Source organism: Chiloscyllium plagiosum, unplaced genomic scaffold (assembly GCF_037043375.1).
Source record: "Chiloscyllium plagiosum isolate Xiang-an unplaced genomic scaffold, Cpla_swu_hap1 HiC_scaffold_7, whole genome shotgun sequence".
Taxonomy (NCBI): Eukaryota; Metazoa; Chordata; class Chondrichthyes; order Orectolobiformes; family Hemiscylliidae; genus Chiloscyllium; species Chiloscyllium plagiosum.
In genome coordinates, this window is record NW_028270145.1 from 48,568,621 (window position 1) to 48,588,710 (window position 20,090).

Consider the following 20,090-nt stretch of genomic DNA (forward strand, 5'->3'; position numbering starts at 1 on the left):
CTACCCTCCCCTTCACTGTTTTGATCACACAGCACTGCCCTTTGATGTGAAGGGCAGTGTTTGTCACTGGCCACCCGGGTGTTTTCCTATCTTCCTGGTGGTGGAAATTGAATAAAGATTGGTGCACTTTGTATCTTTCACTGTGTCTCACACCTGCACACACACAGCATGGGTGCTGGGGAAAAAAAAATAAGCACTACTGCACTTAGGTGGTAGTGTGGGGGTTAAATTTAAAAAAAAACAGAAGTTTGCCACCGGGCGGTGGGGATCCCCAGTGGAGGGCTCTCTATGCGGGAGTCCTCCCCCTTTCTCTCGGGGATCTGGGGTGGAGGGTACTGCACGCAGCAGTCCCCTGCAACCGCAGGTTGCGGTGGTTCACGGACTCCCAGCCCAACTGCTTGTTCTGTGGTGCTGTGGAGTCCGTGGACCACGTGTATATTGGGTGTGGGCGTTTGCACTCCCTTTTTGATTTAAATAAATAAATAAATAAATAAAAGCAGGCAAGCGGTGCGTAACCTCAACTACGACACGCAGCTCCTGTTCGTCGACCGTGACGGTTTGGAGGTCGCCCTCAAGACGCTGCCTGTCTTTTACCAGGACCTGATCACTGTCTGGAACATGGTCGAATCGCGTCGCGCCTACCCTCCGGCTGGAGTAGCGGCTGTCGTCAGCGAGCCGTTGCTCAGGAATCCGCACCTCCGTACTCACGGGTTCGAGTGGCTGTCGGAGGGGAGGGCCGCGGCGGCGAGGGTGACCAGGGTCGGGGACGTGCTGGGTGCCGGGGGCCTGGGCTGGACGCTGCCGCAGGACATAGCAGGCAGGGCAGCGGTAGACGTCCGGTACGTGGCCACCGCCATCCGACGCCTTAAAACGGCGGTGCTCGGACCCGACGTAGTGCACCAGTTGGAGGACGCTCAGGTGTGCGGTGGGATCCCGTCCGCACTCACCCCAGCCCGGCCGGAATTTCACATTGGCCCCAAGGTCCCGTACTTCCCGCGGGAGCCTGTGCCCCACAACCTGAGCCGCCTCCGGAATTTTAATTTTGTTTCATTTAGGGATGTGAAAAGGAGGGCCCTGTATAGACTGCTGCTGCACACCGTCCACCTCTTCTCCCTCATCCACCGTCCGGACACGCCTTGGCGTGCCCATTTGCCACCGGGCGGTGGGGATCCCCAGTGGAGGGCTCTCTACGCGGGAGTCCTCCCCCTTTCTCTCGGGGATCTGGGGTGGAGGGTACTGCACGCAGCAGTCCCCTGCAACCGCAGACTGCGGTGGTTCACGGACTCCCAGCCCAACTGCTTGTTCTGTGGCGCTGTGGAGTCCGTGGACCACGTATATATTGGGTGTGGGCGTTTGCACTCCCTTTTTGATTTCCTTAAAAACCTTCTCCTCTGTTTCTGGCTGCACTTCAGTCCCACGCTCCTGATCTTTGGGCACCTGGTACGGAGGAAGGAGGGCAGGTCTGAAGACCTCCTCGTGGGTCTGCTCCTGGGACTGGCCAAACTGGCCATCAACAGGTCCAGGCAGCGGGCCGTGGAGGGGGTCGTTAGGGCCGACTGCCTGCCCCTCTTCCGTGGTTACGTTAGAGCCCGGGTGTCCTTGGAGAAGGAGCACGCGGTGTCGACCAACACCCTGGAGTTGTCCAGGGAGAGGTGGGCGCCGCAGGGAGTGGAGTGCATCATTTCTCCCTCCAACTCTATTTTGATTTAGTCCCTCCCCTCCCCTTCACTGTTTTGATCACACAGCACTAAAAAAAATAAAAAAAAATAAATAAAAGCAGGGAAGCGAAACAAGCATCAGACTAGCCATGATCTCACTGAATGGGTGGAACAGATGTAATGAGCCGAATGGCTTACATTTATATAACACATTTAATGTACCTTATTTAATGCTGGCCCTCTGATTGGGCTGACAGTTTTAGGGGAAGGGCAGTTCCAAATTCCTCATGAACCATCACCCAAAATCTTAAGGGACAGAATCATCAACTGTGTGTTGCTTACAGATTTATTGCCATGTGATAACTCCAACTTTGAGAAAATTCTGCTCATTCACTTTGTTCATCAATACCAGGAGGAAGCCATTCATGCTTTCCGGATCTTAACCACTTGTGCCACGGTAAACCTTTCCCTCATACTGCTGACTGCCTTTTGCCAGTCAATAAAAATGTGCCCCTGGTTCTAAACTCATGCCCAACAGAGGTTTCTCACTACCAGTTCTGTGTAGACCCTCATGACTTTTAAGACCCCTATTTAATTCCCCTTTCAACCTTCTAGGACTCCCTAAGTGCTCCAACCTATCCACACAAGTTTCTCATCTATGGTACCATTCTTGTTAATTTTTCCTGCACACACCATAAAGCCGTTACATCACTTCTAATACAAAGTTCAGAAGCATAGACAATACTCCAGTTGAGATTCAGACATCTTATAAAGGCTTACCATAAGTTGCTTTTATACTCCATTAGTCTTTATAAAGCCCAATATCCTATGTGCCTTTTTGAAGAATTCTGCAATCTGCTCAGCCACTTTCAATAATATGTACTTGTGTTAACAGTTTTCTTTAATGCTAAAATGTCTTTTTTGAGCACAATGCCTCTATGAACATACAAATTAGGAGCAGAAGTAAGCCACGGTAGATCCTGAAACCTGCTCTGTGATTTAAGACAACCATGGCTAAATGGTTAGTGTTTTGAATTTTATATTCCCATCTTCCCTCTTACAAAAGATTCATATTAGGCAAGGGACTAAATTTGCCTCTGGCTTAAAACTATTCAGTGACCATATTCCCACTGTCTTCTGAGGCAGAAGATTTCAAAGTTTCGCAACCCTCAGGAAAAATATTAATTTCTGCTCTGCAAGTTTTTAAAACAATGCCTCTTAATCTGGATTCACCCATAAGAGAAAACATCCATTTTACATTTTTTTTTGTTTGCAGTCAAACACTCCTGTTTATTTTTTTTCTCTATTTCCCACATCACCCTGTTGTGTGTGTGTATATGCAGTGACTCAGTTAAAAAAAAGACACCATGTGCAAAAGACTTGAATATTCAATATTTCCACCACCAGGAAAACACTATATGGCCAGTGAGAGTCCAATAAGGGCAATGTTTATGTGGATCTCCTGTATTTTTTTATGTTTTTTTATTCTGGTCCACCTTCCTCAGAGCCAACTCTCAGAGTGAGCAGAACCCATGACACCCCTGTTTTCTTTTTCTTTTTTTTTCTCCAACACCCATGTTGTGTGTGTGCAGGTGTGAGACACAGTGAAAGACACAAGGTGCACAAATTCTTTATTCAGTTTCCACCACCAGGAAGAGAGGAAACACCCGAGTGGCCAGTGACAAGCAGTGCCCTTCACATCAAAGGGCAATGCTACGTGATCAGTGAAGGGGAGGGCAGGGATTAAATCAAAATAGAGTTGGAGGGGAAAATAATGCACTCCACTCTCTGCGGCGCCCACCTCTCCCTGAACAACTCCAGGGTGTTGGTGGACACCCCGTACTCCTTCTCCATGGACATCCGGGCTCTAACGTAACCGTGGAAGAGGGGCAGGCAGTCGGCCCTAACGACCCCCTCTACGGCCCGCAGCCTGGACCTGTTTATGGCTAGTTTGGCCAGGCCCAGGAGCAGACCCATAAGGAGGTCTTCAGACTTGTCCATTTTACATTCACCTTGTCAAGACCGTTCCAGATCCAATATACTTCAATCAAGTCACCCTTCACTCTAATTCCAATGAAAACAAGTCCAGTCTGTTCAACCTTTCCTCACAAACCAACCTTCTCATTCTAGGTAACAATCCTGTAACACACCTCTGAACCACATGCAGCACATTTACATCCTTCCTTAAAGAAGGAGACCAAAACTACACACAGCATTTGACATCTGGACTCATTAATGTCTCAGAGGTGATGCATCATGTTGTTAGTGTTATGTTCAATTCAATTAGTCTTCTTAATTACTTGGAGTTGCATATTAACTTATTGTAATTAGAACACTAGAAACACCTGGATCCCTCCGCATAACAGCATTCAGTATTTAATTGCCCAATTAAGTAATATGCTTTACATTATTCCTGCCAAAAAGTGAGCAAAGTCACATTTTCCTACATTATATTTAAGGGGTTAGATTTTCTCCTTTCAAACAAATTTATTCCTTTAAGCTTCTCCACATTAAATTTCAATTGCCAAAATCAAGTATGTGCCCTCCTGAAGTCAATCATTACCATTTCCACAATATTTTCACAGTTAATCATTATTTCCCCATTCTGCATCATCTACAAATTTTGAAACTACGCCCTGCACACCTAAATCTGAATTATTAACATAGTTCAAGTAAAGCAATAACGACCCCTGGCATCCTGTCTCATTGCATCCTAAGGTTTAGGTGAGCAATAATCATGGTTTTTTTAACTGGCAAGCCACTTGACATACTTTAAAGTTTTCTCAAAGGTAGGAAAAATGGAGCTCATCTGTGGTTTCATCTGTCAAAATGTTATTCTGGCTATTACATCTACCAAATGCTGTCTGTCTAAATGTGCCTCCTGTAAGCAATGAGGATTGCAGTGAACTTAAGAATGCAAATCTATCATGTGCTTGTTGCAGAACAAAAAGGTTTTTAAAATAACTAATTTCAATGTAACAAAATGTATGGCACCAATAAAATCTGCTGCATTATACATTATTTCACGACAGAGGTTATATGTACAAGTTGAAATCGAAATGACTGACTATTCATTGTAGAATCAGGGTGATGCGATTTTAACTACATGCAATTTTAGCACAAAAAATCTTGCGGAAACTGAAACAATACAAGTAACATATACTTCTATGTAGATTTCCTTAGCAACAACCAGCCTGCAATCTAAATATTGATTCATCACTTGTCACTCTGGCTTTGCGTTAACAAACAATTACACAGATCATCTTTCTTGTAATAGAACCTTTTACACATTTTTGTTTTATCAATAGAATGCCATTTGTCATTTATGAATTCTCAATTAGCCACAAGTCCATAGAGCCTAACATTACATAATATGGCATGAACAGAAAAACATCGCAAAGTGTAGTTACAAAATAAAACAAAGTCTTCAAATACAGAGAATAGATCATACTTTTATAGAAGCTCAAATATCCAACATTAAACTCCTCCTCTCCAATAAAATCTTGTGCAAGATTAATAGGAATTAATAGATTTCAATAATTTTTTTTGCAGGTATAGTATTACACAGAACATCGACTACAGGGAATTTGACCTGCAATTTTCCAAACTAAATACTGAACAGTGATTTTTTTAAAAAAAAAAGAAGTATCTTCCAATCCAAAAATAAACTACATTTAAAAACAAAGGAAATCTCATGGTTTGTACTCACAGGTGATGTTGGCATCATCTGTTGGCCAACAGGACTATTACAGGCCAGTGTCATCATCTGAGCCGCCACAAGTTGTAAAGCCATCATTCCAACTGGGCTAAAACAGAATAAGGAAACAATGATTGGAACAATTATTTAAATAAGCAATAGTTGATGATGAAAAACAAAAACGTAGAGGTCAGCTTTCAACATTATTCTGAAACATACTCACTTTGATCGTCTATCACCAGAGTCACCTTCAATGTAACTGACTCCCAGCCTATTACCAGGTGGATACTCAAATCCATGAAGCTTTTCTTTTGCGTATACTGCTGATGCCACATTGCTGTACCGAACAATAGCATATCCTAAAACAAAATTCTGTAAACATCAGTACTCAGTACTTCCCAAGTAAAGCTTATCCCACATTTAGCATATAGCAGTTCTCTTATATATGCAATAGTTCAATTTCATTTTCTGCACAAAAAAAAACTTATGGAGATGATGCATTTAAACAACAAATGCATTATTCTGTAATTTTCAAAGATTACGCAAGATATTAGAGTAACATATTATCAGGATTTTACTATCAAGGAAATTAATGCAGAATTGCCAATCCCAACCTCACCATTAAGCCAGCGGATAAAGGGGGCGCAGTGGTAGTCTGGCGCACTGACCTCTACACCGCTGAAGCCAAACGCCAACTCGAGGACACCTCTTCCTACTGCCCCCTCGACCATGACCCCACCCCCCATCACCAAACTATCATCTCCCAGACCATACAGAACCTCACCACCTCAGGAGATCTCCCACCCACAGCTTCCAACCTCATAGTCCGGGAACCCCGGACTGCCCGGTTCTACCTCCTTCCCAAGATCCACAAGCCTGACCACCCTGGCCGACCCATTGTCTCAGCATGCTCCTGCCCCACTGAACTCATCTCTACCTACCTCGACACTGTCCTATCCCCCCAGTCCAGAAACTCCCCACATACGTTCGGGACACCACCCACGCCCTCCACCTCCTCCAAGAACTTCCGTTTCCCCGGACCCCAACGCCTCATCTTCACCATGGATATCCAATCCCTCTACACATCCATCCGCCATGACCAGGGCCTCCAAGCCCTCAGTTTGTTCCTCTCCAGACGTCCCCATCAGTACCCTTCCACCGACACTCTCATTCGTTTGGCCGAACTGGTCCTCACCCTTAACAATTTCTCCTTTGAATCCTCCCACTTCCACCAGACCAAAGGGGTAGCCATGGGCACACGTATGGGCCCCAGCTATGCCTGTCTCTTTGTTGGCTACGTAGAACAGTTGATCTTCCGTAATTACACCGGCACCACTCCCCACCTCTTCCTCAGCTACATTGATGACTGCATTGGCGCCACCTCGTGCTCCCGCAAGGAGGTTGAGCAATTCATCAACTTCACCAACACATTCCACCCTGACCTTAAATTTACCTGGACCATCTCTGACACATCCCTCCCCTTCCTGGGCCTCTCCATCTCCATTAGTGACGACCGACTTGACACTGACATTTTTTTACAAACCCACCGACTCCCACAGCTACCTAGATTTCACCTCTTCCCACCCTATCTCTTGCAAAAATGCCATCCCGTATTCCCAATTCCTCCGCCGTATCTGCTCCCAGGAGGACCAGAACGCACCAGATGGCCTCCTTCTTTAGAGACCGCAATTTCCCTTCCCACGTGGTTAAAGATGCCCTCCAACGCATCTCGTCCACATCCCGCACCTCCGCCCTCAGACCCCACCCCTCCAACCGTAACAAGGACAGAACGCCCCTGGTGCTCACCTTCCACCCTACCAACCTTCGCATAAACCAAATCATCCGCCGACATTTCTGCCACCTCCAAAAAGACCCCACCACCAGGGATATATTTCCCTCCCCACCCCTTTCCGCTTTCCGCAAAGACCGTTCCCTCCGTGACTACCTGGTCAGGTCCACGCCCCCCTACGACCCACCCTCCCATCCTGGCACTTTCCCCTGCCACCGCAGGAACTGTAAAACCTGCGCCCACACCTCCTCCCTCACCTCTATCCAAGGCCCTAAAGGAGCCTTCCACATCCAAAGTTTTACCTGCACATCCACTAATATCATTTATTGTATCCGGTGCTCCCGATGCGGTCTCCTCTACATTGGGGAGACTGGGCGCCTCCTAGCAGAGCGCTTTAGGGAACATCTCCGAGACGCCCGCGCCAATCAACCAAACCGCCCCATGGCCCAACATTTCAACTCCCCCTCCCACTCTGCCGAGGACATGGAGGTCCTGGGCCTCCTTCACCGCCGCTCCCTCACCACCAGACGCCTGAAGGAAGAACGCCTCATCTTCCGCCTCAGAACACTTCAACCCCAGGGCATCAATGTGGACTTCAACAGCTTCCTCATTTCCCCTTCACCCACCTCATCCTAGTTTCAAACTTCCAGCTCAGCATTGTCCCCTTGACCTCTCCGACCTGCCTAGCTTCTTTTCCACCTATCCACTCCACTCTCTCCTCCCTGACCTATCACCTTCATCTCCTCCCCCACTATGTACTCTCTGCTACTCTCTCCCCACCCCCACCCTCCCCTAGCTTATCTCTCCACGCTTCGGGCTCTCTGCCTTTATTCCTGATGGAGGGCTTTTGCCCGAAACGCCGATTTCGCTGCTCGTTGGATGCTGCCTGAATTGCTGTGCTCTTCTAGCACCACTGATCCAGAATCTGTTTTCCAGCAACTGCAGTTATTGTTTTTACCTAATCCAATGGTAAATCCTAGTTTTAAATACAAATAGAAACCCTGATATTTCAAAATACATCTTGTTACACTGATATCTTTCACGTTTTGGTATAAGCAGTCAAAATATGTACACTGTCATCTATTGGTAAGAGAGGCCTTCAACTCTATGCTTACAAATGAGATGAGACAACAGAAGTTATGCACTGTATATCATCTAACAAAATTATGATGTGGTGATGCCAGTGTTGGACTGGGGTGGACAAGGTCAGGAGTCACATGATACCAGGTTTAATCCAATGGGTTTATTTGAAATTACAAGTTTTCGGAGTGCTGAAATAATGAACAGCAAACAACAACATTCTTACTAGCATGAGCTTTCAGAATGCAGATATAAATATGTCAAAGTGAAATGTTTTACCAGTATTTGTTTTATATCATACATTGGCTTAATTGCTTTTGGGTTACTACAAATGATATTTGAACTGACGCATATTTAAAGTTGGAGCTTTACAGTGAAACTTCCATATTTCAATAAGAATTGCTCTGAAGTTCACTGGTTTCTTCAGTTTTCAAACTTTTTTCTTGAATTCAAATGAGGGGATGTGTAGATGGTGTTGCATGATTTCATAACCAAATCCTGATGACACTTATTTAATCCTTTGTCAGATTCAGACCAAAATGTTGTGCACTCTTATTTATGGCAGATCAGAGTTCCAGTATGGGAACATATTATTTTTGTGCCTGAGGCAACTATTAGGGTAATAAAAAAAACATACATTCAGAGCCTCATCAATTGCCAAATTCCTTAAATACACATTTGTCAACTCAACAAATGCACAGAAAGAACAATGCTAATGGTCATGAGCATGGCACACAAAGGTTCTGACTATTTTTTTTGAAACAAACAAAAACCAATTGAACTAAAATTTTATTGTGGTGTGATAAGAACTGTCCAAATACCTAAATCAGCATCAGATTGTAAACTAAAGAATTTGGATAAGATGATTTAAAAGGCAAATGGAAGGGTTTGGAGTGATGTGGGCTGGGTGCTGGAAAGTGAGACTAGATTAGGTTGGGATATCTGGTCGGCATGAACAAGTTGGACCAAAGGGTCTGTTTCCGTGCTGTACATCTCTTTGACTCTGTGACTCTATGACATACTGGCATTAGTAAAAAGCAGGTGTGCTTTCTCCGATCAAAACATTTTCCATGAAAATATCTCAAAATACTCTATCCCTGTAATGTTTATGCATAAGTTATTAGAAAGTTATCATTAAGTGCTATAATATAAATAATTACTTTAAATTGACATGAACAAAAGAATACATCTTCTACATTTCAAAACGGTTGATTACAATCCAATATAATTTAAGCAAAAACCAAATTGTTACTGTCTTGTAAATATGGAACAGACCATGTGGATTTTAAAACATGAAATCATCCTAATTAATGATCTTGCTCAAGTCACCAGGAAAATATGGAATAAATACTAGTTCTCTCTCCACAAAAGAGAGTCATAGTCATAGAGATGTACAACATGGAAACAGACCCTTCAGTCCAACCCGTCCATGCCGACCAGATATCCCAACCCAATCTAGTCCCACCTGCCAGCACCCGGCCCATATCCCTCCAAACTCTTCCTATTCATATGCCCATCCAAATGCCACTTTAAATGTTGCAATTGTACCAGCCTCCACCACTTCCTCTGGCAGCTCATTCCATACACGTCCCACCCCCTGTAGAAAACTTGCCCCTTAAGGTCTCTTTTATATCTTTCCCCTCTCACCCTAAACCTATGCCCTCTAGTTCTGAATTCCCCGACCCCAGGGAAAAAACTTTGTCTATTTACCCTATCCATGCCCCTCGTGATTTTGTTAACCTCTAAGGTTACCCCTCAGTCTCCGAAGCTCCAGGGAAAACAACCCCAGCTGTTCAGCCTCCCCCTATAGCTCAAATCCTCCAACCCTGGCAACATTGTTGTAAATCCTTTCTGAAACATTTCAAGTTTTACAACATCTTTCTGATAGGAAGGAGTTCAGAATTGCACACAACAGGAATGCAATATCAGTAGTAGATGACTCAGGCAATTAAGCAGCTCAAAATGTAATGGGGTAACTCCAAAGAATATGTACATGCATTATATGAAATAGCGAATAAGTTTAACTGGTAATAAATAATCCCAAGAATGTACTTGCATGGGGAGGCTGGTGGTGGAATCAGTTCAGAGTATAATAAATAATCCCAAGAATGTATGCATGCACTGGGAGGAATGAATAGAATGTGGAAATTAGTTTAAAGGATAGTGATCAATTATTTGTTTTATCGATTAGTACTTGCCTTTGCCATAACCCATGTAGGGATCTCTCTGAATTTCACAATATTCCAGTCCTGGGATAATATCAAAGAGACTATAAACTTGTTCATGTGAGAGCAGTCCTCTAGTAGACACTGAAAGACATGTGGATATATTTTCTCCACCTCTCATTTCACTTCTAATCTCAGCTCTCATTTCACCACCTCTCATTTCACTTGTTCCAAAGTTAGTGAATTCACCTGCATCAGCACATAATCAGACATAAAAAAACAAAACACTTATGAATAAATAATGTGGCACCCACCAGTAATAGAACAAAGCACCATATGTGGCTTATTACATCTTATGGTTACCTTAAAAAAAACTATAAATTTAGTGAATAGGTTTAATTATGCAAATTTTTGAAATACTTTTTTCAACATGATTATCACAGAAGAGAATTAAAGCTCTAACTGGACAGGGATAAATCAGCTCGGAGAATGATTTTAAAAAAAGGGACAATCGTTAAGAAACGATCACCATTTAAGCTCATATTCTTCATTATTTTCTTTATCCCAAAGCAGCATAGGTGTTTTTTTTTAAAAAAGAAAATCACATCTGCTTTATTTAACGCCAAAGCCTGCTTTGAAGTAATTCTGCAATGCTGAATTTCAGCTCTTCTTCAATTGCTTGGCAAGTTTTAAAGTAGTCACGCCAACAATTTATTAATTCAATTTTATGCATACACTATATCCACAACAGGTGCACTTTAACTACTTCATATTTCTTACCATCTAATTTTCTGCTTAACTATGTACACCTACCAAAAGGAAACATAGTTTGACCGCGAGGAGGATCATATCCTGACCCATAAGACAAGGCATCTTGTCTAGTTCCACTCATGTAGTCATTCTCAGAATATGTAGGTTTGTTCCTTGGTTCAGCAAGTATTGCCTTAAAAGCTACGCAAAAATGTAGAAATGCATTATTATTTTAAGCAGGAGACAGGCATAAACTAAATTTTCATTTACTGTAAACAGAGACAACTTCCCATTTGGTTTTATCTGCCATTATTTATGTGTTTGATTTTCTTTGGCTACAGTATTTTACAATTAACGCAAGAAAATCTGTTGCAATACAAGAGAAAGATGGTAGCTAAACTGCAACATTACAGTTTAAATAACTTAACCACTACACCCATAATTTGCAGAAAATGTGTTTTAGCACTGAAACTAAGTCTCATAGCCTAACTATATTTTAAAGGATTATTACTATTTGGTGGTTGCCTATCATGGTTCTAATATTTGCTGAGCTGACATGTACCCATCTGCAATGGATGTACAGGAATAGAACACAAGAAATTTGTTAAGTAATTTTCTAATACATTTACACAATCACCAATTAGATACTAAGAATTTGGGTGAAGATTTGTAGCTCGGGTGCTCGTTGTTGTGGTTCTGTTCGCCGAGCTGGAAATGTTTGTTGCAAACGTTTCGTCCCCTGTCTAGGTGACATCCTCAGTGCTTGGGAGCCTCCTGTGAAGCGCTTCTGTGCTGTTTCCTCCGGCATTTATAGTGGCCTGTCCCTGCCGCTTCCAGTTGTCAGTTTCAGCTGTCTGCTGTAGTGGCCGGTATATTGGGTCCAGGTCGATGTGTTTGTTGATGGAGTTTGTGGAGGAGTGCCATGCTTCTAGGAATTCCCTGGCTGTTCTTTGTTTGGCTTGCCCTATAATGGTAGTGTTGTCCCAGTCAAATTCATGTTGCTTGTCGTCTTGCGTGTGTGGCTACTAAGGATAGCTGGTCGTGGCGTTTTGTGGCGAGTTGATGTTCATGGATGCGGATCGTTAGCTGTCTTCCTGTTTGTCCTATATAGTGTTTTGTGTAGTCCTTGCATGGGATTTTGTACACTACATTAGTTTTGCTCATGCTGGGTATCGGGTCCTTCGTTCTGGTGAGTTGTTGTCTGAGGTTGGCTGTTGGTTTGTGTGCTGTTATAAGTCCTAGTGGTCGCAATAGTCTGGCTGTCCGTTCTGAAATGCTCCTGATATATGGTAGTGTAGCTAGTCCTTTGGGTTGTGGTATGTCCTCGTTCCGTTGTCTTTCTCTAAGGCAACTGTTGATGAAATTGCGCGGGTATCCGTTTTTGGCGAATACCTTGTATAGGTGTTCCTCTTCCTCTTTTTGCAGTTCTGGTGTGCTGCAGTGTGTTGTGGCCCTTTTGAATAGTGTCTTGATGCAACTTCGTTTGTGTGTGTTGGGGTGGTTGCTTTCATAGTTCAGGACTTGGTCTGTGTGTGTGGCTTTCCTGTATACCTTTGTGGTGAATTCTCTGTTCGGCGTTCTCTGTACAATCACGTCTAGGAATGGGAGTTGGTTATCCTTTTCTTCTTCTCTCGTGAATCGGATTCCTGTGAGTGTGGAGTTGATGATCCCGTGTGTTTTCTCTATTTCTGTGTTTTTAATGATTACAAAGGTGTCATCAACGTATCTGACCCAGAGTTTGGGTTGAATTTGTGGTAAGACTGTTGTTCTAAACTTTGCATTAATGCTTCTGCCATGAGTCCAGAGATCGGTGAGCCCATGGGTGTTCCGTTGATTTGTTCGTATATCTGGTTGTTGAATGTGAAGTGTGTTGTGAGGCACAAGTCCAGTAGTTTAAGTATGCCGTCTTTGTTGATAGGTTCAACGTCCTGTTGTCTGTTCTGTATGTCCAGCAGGTTAGCTATTGTTTCTCTGGCTAGGGTTTTGTCAATAGGTGTGAACAGTGCCATTACGTCGAATGAGACCATAGCCACAAAACGCCACGACCAGCTATCCTTAGTAGCCACACACGCAGACGACAAGCAACATGAATTCGACTGGGACAACACTACCATTATAGGGCAAGCCAAACAAAGAACAGCCAGGGAATTCCTAGAAGCATGGCACTCATCCACAAACTCCATCAACAAACACATCGACCTGGACCCAATATACCGGCCACTACAGCAGACAGCTGAAACTGACAACCGGAAGCGGCAGAGACAGACCACTATAAATGCCGGAGGAAACACCACAGAAGCGCTTCACAGGAGGCTCCCAAGCACTGAGGATGTCACCTAGACAGGGGACAAAACGTTTGCAACAAAAATTTCCAGCTCGGCGAACAGAACCACAACAGATACTAAGAATCATTAAAAATGTAGGAGAATTTTAATTTTAGATGTTTATAGTTGTGTGAGAGATACATCTGCCACAAGTTGCCAAGTGGTGACAATAATTCGCTCTTTTTCTAAACTGAAATACTGTGGATTCTTGACAAAACTTATGGATAAATACCTTCTCAACTCATTCATGGATTTGCATTAGAATCTCTCTCAATAACAGACATCATTATGATGCACAATTCCTTCCCAAAACTTTATAATTCACTTTCAAAAAAAAACTTTTGTCTAGGGATTAATAGTATAGGATTTCAATCTAATGCAAAGATCTAATGTTGATTAGTGCTATTCAAAATATAAATGTCCAACTGCTGATTTTATAATAGTTTTAACAGTTACATTTTTTCTCATCACCAATTTTTATAATTACCTCTATATTAGACACTTACTGAATTGGGACTAAACTTAATTGATTACTTGATTAAAAAAAATCTTTTGCTCTTCTCCCCAAAATATGGGGATGCCAATCTGAGCAGCTGATCCCAGTCAGGCTTATATTTTGCGCTGCGTGCACAAGCTACCTAAAATCTGTACAATGAGAACAAATCAGATTTAACAGATGAATTTTATACTAAGTCTTCATTAAGATATTGTGGTCTGTGGCAGAAATGTCACAGCTATCACACTACTAAATACTACTCCACCAGTATAGTCAATGGTCAACTTTTGGAAATGATTTAACATCTACTTTTAATTCAAGCTCAAAAATAGTCAATGAAAAAATATTTAATTAAATTGATGGACAAATTGATGGACAAATACAAGTATTCTGTTCAGTTTTACAGTTAACATCTTCAGGAATACCCCAAATGATTCTAGCATTCCTCACTCCTGGTGCTGAGTTCTATTTTCAAACGTCTACAGTTTTGCAAACAAGTCTTACATCTTTCGCAGTTTTCAATGGCCTGAGCAGCCTGAGATGGTTTCAGAAACCTCACATAGCCAAAGCCTTTGCTCTCTCCTGTGCCCTTGTTCCTGATAACACTACAATATTCAATATCTCCAAATTCCTAAGTAGAAGCAGAAACTTGGGTTAGAATTCAACATTTCATTATAGAAGTTACTTGTCAGCCATTATTTGTATCGTAGAGAGCTTCAAAATATAAAAGATAAATAAGCTTGATTGCTATAGGATAACATCCTAAAAAGTCAAATATTATTAACCAGCACTGTTTTTAAAACAAACTATTGCTGATCAGAGTTAACATAGTTTTGTGAAAAGAAATCATGTTTTAAAAATTTGCTACGGTTCAAGGATATAACAACGAGGCATTTGGATTTCCAGAAGGCATTCAATAAAGTTACACTTAAAAAGTGTATTGCCCAAGACAGGAGATCAAAATATTGAGAGTAATGTATTACCATGGATTGAAGACTGGTTAATACACAGAAGACAGAGAGAATTAATGAGTCTTTTTCAAGTTGGAAAGATATAATTACTCGAGTAACAGAAGGATCAGCCCTAGGGTCTCAAATATTTATTGCCTATACTAATATAATTAGAGGAGGGAATAGAGTCATAGAAAATGTATAGCATGGAAACAGGCCCTTCAATCCAACTCGTCCATGCTGACCAGGCATCCCCTAAACTAATCTAGTCCCATTTCCCAATACTTGGCCCAGGTCTCTTCAAACCCCTCCTATTCGTATACCCATCCAGATACCTTTTAAATGTTCTAAGTGTACCAGCCTCTACCACTTCTTCTGGCAGCTCATTCCATACACACACCACCCTCTGCGCAAAAAAGTTGTCCCTTAGGTCCCTTTTATATCTTTCCCCTCTCAACCTATGCAGTTTAATTCTGGACTCCCCACCCCCAGGGAAAAGAACTTGTCTATTTACTCTATCCATGCCCCTCATGATTTTATAAACCTCGATAAAGGTCACCCCTCAGTTTCTGATGCTTCAATGCCCCAGCTTATTTAGCTTCTTCCTATAGGTCAGGCCCTCGCCCTGGCAACATCCTTGTAAATCTTTTCTGAACCGTTTCAAGTTTCATAACATCTTTCCAATAAGAGGGAGACCAGAATTGCACACAATATTCCAAAAGTGGCCTAACCAATGTCCTACACAGTTGCAACATGACCTCCCAACTCTTATATTCGCTGATCAATAAAGGAAAGTATACCAAATGGACGGAGTGTAATGTATCCAAATTGAGGAGAAACTTGACAGATGAAGTTTACTGGAGTAAAATGTGAGTTTACGCATTGTTACTAACTATTAAAATGCAGACTATTATTTAGAGAAACAGAAGCATTCTAGGAGTTCTTAATCCAGGAAACAAAAAAAGTTAGCATGCAAGTGTCTCAAGTAATTTAGGCAGGAAATGGATTTTGGTCATTATTGATAGGGGCTAGAATTAAAGAGAAGGAAGTCGAGTTACAACTATAAAGGGTGTTACTGAAACTGCAACTGGGATATTGTGCACAATTTTGGTACCAATGTTTTAAACATTGGCATTGAATGCAGCTCAAAAGCAATTTATTATGCTGAATCCTGGGATGAAGGAATGGCTAACCCAGTTGGGCTTTTATTCAGTGTTTAGAAGAACAAGGGAATGATCTAACTGAAACAAGCAAGGTTCTGACAGGGCTTGACAAGGTATATTTGAGAAGATGGTTTTTGTAGTGGGGAATCTCAAGTTAGGGAGCACTCATTTAAAACTGAGAGGTAAATAAATTTGGGTTATGAACATCTGGAATTCTCGATCCACACTGTTATGAAGGCTAGATCACAAAGTAAGGAAACAGGAGGCAAATACATTTTTGAAATGTCAGGGAGTTGAGTGTGGAGAAATTAACACCATAAAGGGGGAGTGGAGGCCTAGGGTAGATCAGCCACGATCTTACTGATTTGGAGATGGATCTTACTGAATGGCAGTGCAGGCTCGAGGGCTAAATGGCCTACTCCTGCTCCTATTTCTTATGTTTTTAACCTTTTATTATATTCAAGTTTATAATTGGAGGTTTATATCTTTAGACCCTACCTATTTCTTGCTAACACTTTTGATTCTTAAATGGTGAAATGGTGCTGAGATTCTTAAGCATGGGTTAAGTTCTGACATGGGACCATGTGGAGATGCCAAACCTGTCCGGTATTCAGCAGAACCATAGCAACAGCCTTCCTGGTGATGAGTATTTAAGGAGCTGCTGTCCAAATAAGATAAGCCAGCTGACTCTCCACACTGCAGATGCAATGAGAAGGCCAGCAGCTTGGCAGCACTAATAAAAGGGATGGTCAATGTTTACATTGCAAGATGAGCATCAAGGTGCCCACCATTTTGAGGTAAAGGAAAGATGAAAAGTTTGTCAGGGTAAAGCAGAAGGCCTCAATATTCGTAAGTCTAAGATATTCAACTTTGACCTCAGTGTTGTCGCTGTTGGACAGCACTACTTTGACTATGAGGCCTCTGGAAACAAAAAGCACTTTCTCAATTCTGGGAAGCACTTTGGAGGTGACCCCTCCAAAGGAGATGGCAGTTTATCCACATCACAGGAGCCTACTCAGTAAATTCCGGTAGCCTGGGTAAATGGGCATCAATTGGCTCTTTCATTATTTGTATTGGTCACTCGCCTCCAGTCAGTGAGCAGCCAAGCCGAAGCCATTTGTGCCACTGTGTAACGGACACAGCAACAGGATTACACCCACCAGGGGGCCAGTAAAATCCCAGCAAGTGTATCTGCATCAACATCATGTTATAATAGTCAGTTGACAAAGATAAATTTTTCAAGGTCACTAGAAGCACAAGAATAATTAGATTCCTTGAGCCTCCTTCACTATTCAACAAGGTCTTGGTTATCTCTGACTTTCACTCCATCTTCCTGCATTATTCTACATCTCATTACCCAAAAATCTATCAAATTCTCTCTTGAATATACTCTGACTATAATGCAATCTCCTTGTCTAAACAATGCTTGCAATGAATTAATGACTCAGTGTTCAGTAGCAGAATCAAGCCAATACTAGGCAGATATTGAAAGTGAGCTAAATTATTCGACTTATATAAAACAACTGGATAAGAAAAATCAAGTGACCACCAAAAACCATAAAAAGTACAAATTATTGTCCCATAAAAATTGACCCTCACAAGAAGTGAAATGCGTCATGCCCAAAATATTCAAGTTTACAAAACAGCATACAGCACAACATTAATTACAAATTACGCAATTACATAGAACATAGAACAGTACAGCGCAGAACAGGCCCTTTGGCCCCCTTTGCCGACCTGATATCCTACTTTAAGATCAAACTAATCTACATACCCAAGATTAGAGTGGTGCTGGAAAAGCACAACAGGTAAGGCAGCATCCGAGGAGCAGGAAAATTGATGTTTCAGGCAAAGCACATCATCAGGAGTGGGACCCTCTTCTGCCTAACCTACATACCTTTCATTTTATTATCATTCATGTGTCTATTTGTCACTTATATGTCCCTAATGTATTCAACTCTACTACCACCACAGACAGTGCATTCCATGCACCTACCACTCTGTGTGAAGAACTGACCACTGACATTTCCCCTAAATCGTCCTCCAATCACTTTAAAATTATGCCCCCTCGTGATAACCATTTCTGCCTGGGAAAATGTCTCTTGACTATTTACTCTATCTATGCCTCTCATCATCTTGTGCACCTCTATCAAGTCACCTCTCACCCTTTGCTCAGATGAGAAAAGCCCTGCCTCCCTCAATCTTTCTTCATAAGATATGCCCTCCAGTCCATGCAGCATCCTGGTAAATCTCCTCTGCACCCTCTAAACTTCTACATCCTTCTTATAATGAGGCGACCAGAACTGAACACAATATTCCAAGTGTGATCTAACTAGGGCTCTATAGAGCTGTAGCATAACTTCGTGGTTCTTAAAACTCAATCCCCTGCAAATGAAAGCCAACACATCATACGCCTTCTTGACAACCCTATCAACTTGGGTGGCAACTTTGAGAGATCTATGGACATGGACCCCAAGATCCCTCGATTTCTCCAGTCTGCTTTTAACCCTGTATTCTGTATTCAAATTCAACCTTCCAAAGTGAATAACTTCATACTTTTCTAGTTTGAACTCCACCCGCCACTTCTCAGCCCAGTTCGGCATCCTATCAATGTCTCATTGCAACCTACAAAAGCGCTCCACACTATCCACCACTCCACCAACCTTTGTGTCATTAGCAAACTTACTAACCCACCCTTCCACTACTCACAAAGAGGTCCCAGAACAGATCTCTACAGAACACCACTGGTCACCAAGCTCCAGGCTGAATACTTTCCATCTACTATCTCCCTCTGTTTTCCATGGGCCAGCCAATTCTGTATCTAGACAACCAATTCTCCCTGTATCCCATGACTCCTTACTTTCTGAATGAGCCTACCATGGGGAACCTTACCAAATATCTTGCTAAAATCCATGTACATCACAGACATTGCTCGATCTTCAATGTGTTTTGTCACATCCTCAAAGAATTCAATAAGGCTCGAGAGGCATGACCAGCCCCTCACAAAACCAAGCTGACTAATCAAACCAAGATTTTCCAAGTAGTCATAAATCCTCTCAGAATCTTCTCCAATAATTTTCCCACCACTGACACAAGACTGACTGGTCTGTAATTCCCATGATTATCTCTATTCCCTTTCTCGAACAAGGGAATAACATTTGTCACCCTCCAGTCATCTGGCACTACTGTAGTAGACAGCAAGGATGCAAAGTTCATCATCAAAGGCACAGCAATCTCTTCCTTCGCCTCATGTAGTAAACTTGGGTATATCCTGTCTAGCCCAGGGGACTTACCTATCCTTATGTTTTTCAAAATTTTCAGCACCTCCTCCTTCTTAACATCAACCTGTTTGAGCATATCAGCCTGTTTCATGCTCAAATGTCAAGGTCTCTATCTCGAGTGAATACTGAAGCAAAGTCTTCATTAACGACCTCCTCTGACTCCAGGCGCAATTTCCCTCCACTATCCCTGATCGATCCTACCCTCACTCTGGCCATCTTCTTGTTTCTCACATAAGTGTAGAATGCCTTAGGGTTTCCCTTAATCCTGTCTGAAAAAGCTTTTTCATGCCCCCTTCTAGCTCTCTTAAGTCTATTCTTCAGTTCTTTCTTGGTTACCTTGTAACCCTCTGAAGCCTTGTCTGATCCTTGCCTCTTCGACCTTAAGTTTCCTTTTTTCTGTTGACTAAATGTTCTACATCCCATGTCACACACGGTTCCTTCACCCTACCATCCCTTCCTTGCCTCAGTGGGACAAACCTGTACAGCACTATCAGCATATGCTCCCTAAACAACCTCCACATTTCTGTTGTGCATTTCCCTGAGAACATCTGTTCCCAATTTAGGTGCCCTAGTCACTGCCTAATAGCATTGTAATCCCCTTGCCCATCGCCCGTCTGCCCCCCCACCCCACCCCACCGATTCAATACTTTCCCATACTTGTCTGCTCCAATCCCTCTTCATGAGAATAGTAAAGGTCAGGGAGTTGTGATCACTATCACTGAAATGCTCTCCCGTTA

General features: G+C 42.6%; 1 protein-coding gene across 2 annotated transcripts in view; it reads right to left on the minus strand.

Annotated features, from left to right (window-relative positions):
• The window catches only part of rbm45 (RNA binding motif protein 45), a 109,601-nt gene that overhangs the window by 72,485 nt on the left and 17,026 nt on the right, over positions 1 to 20,090 (minus strand). For both annotated transcript variants that reach the window (XR_015757662.1, XM_043693528.2), the window contains exons 3-7: positions 14,464 to 14,590; positions 11,203 to 11,340; positions 10,423 to 10,638; positions 5,579 to 5,714; positions 5,368 to 5,464 (exon numbers count right to left, since the gene is read on the minus strand). Coding sequence is in view for 1 of the 2 variants with exons in the window: in XM_043693528.2 (XP_043549463.1) it covers positions 5,368 to 5,464; positions 5,579 to 5,714; positions 10,423 to 10,638; positions 11,203 to 11,340; positions 14,464 to 14,590 (714 nt within the window). In the remaining variant the exon portion in view is untranslated. The remainder of the gene's footprint in view (positions 1 to 5,367; positions 5,465 to 5,578; positions 5,715 to 10,422; positions 10,639 to 11,202; positions 11,341 to 14,463; positions 14,591 to 20,090) is intronic.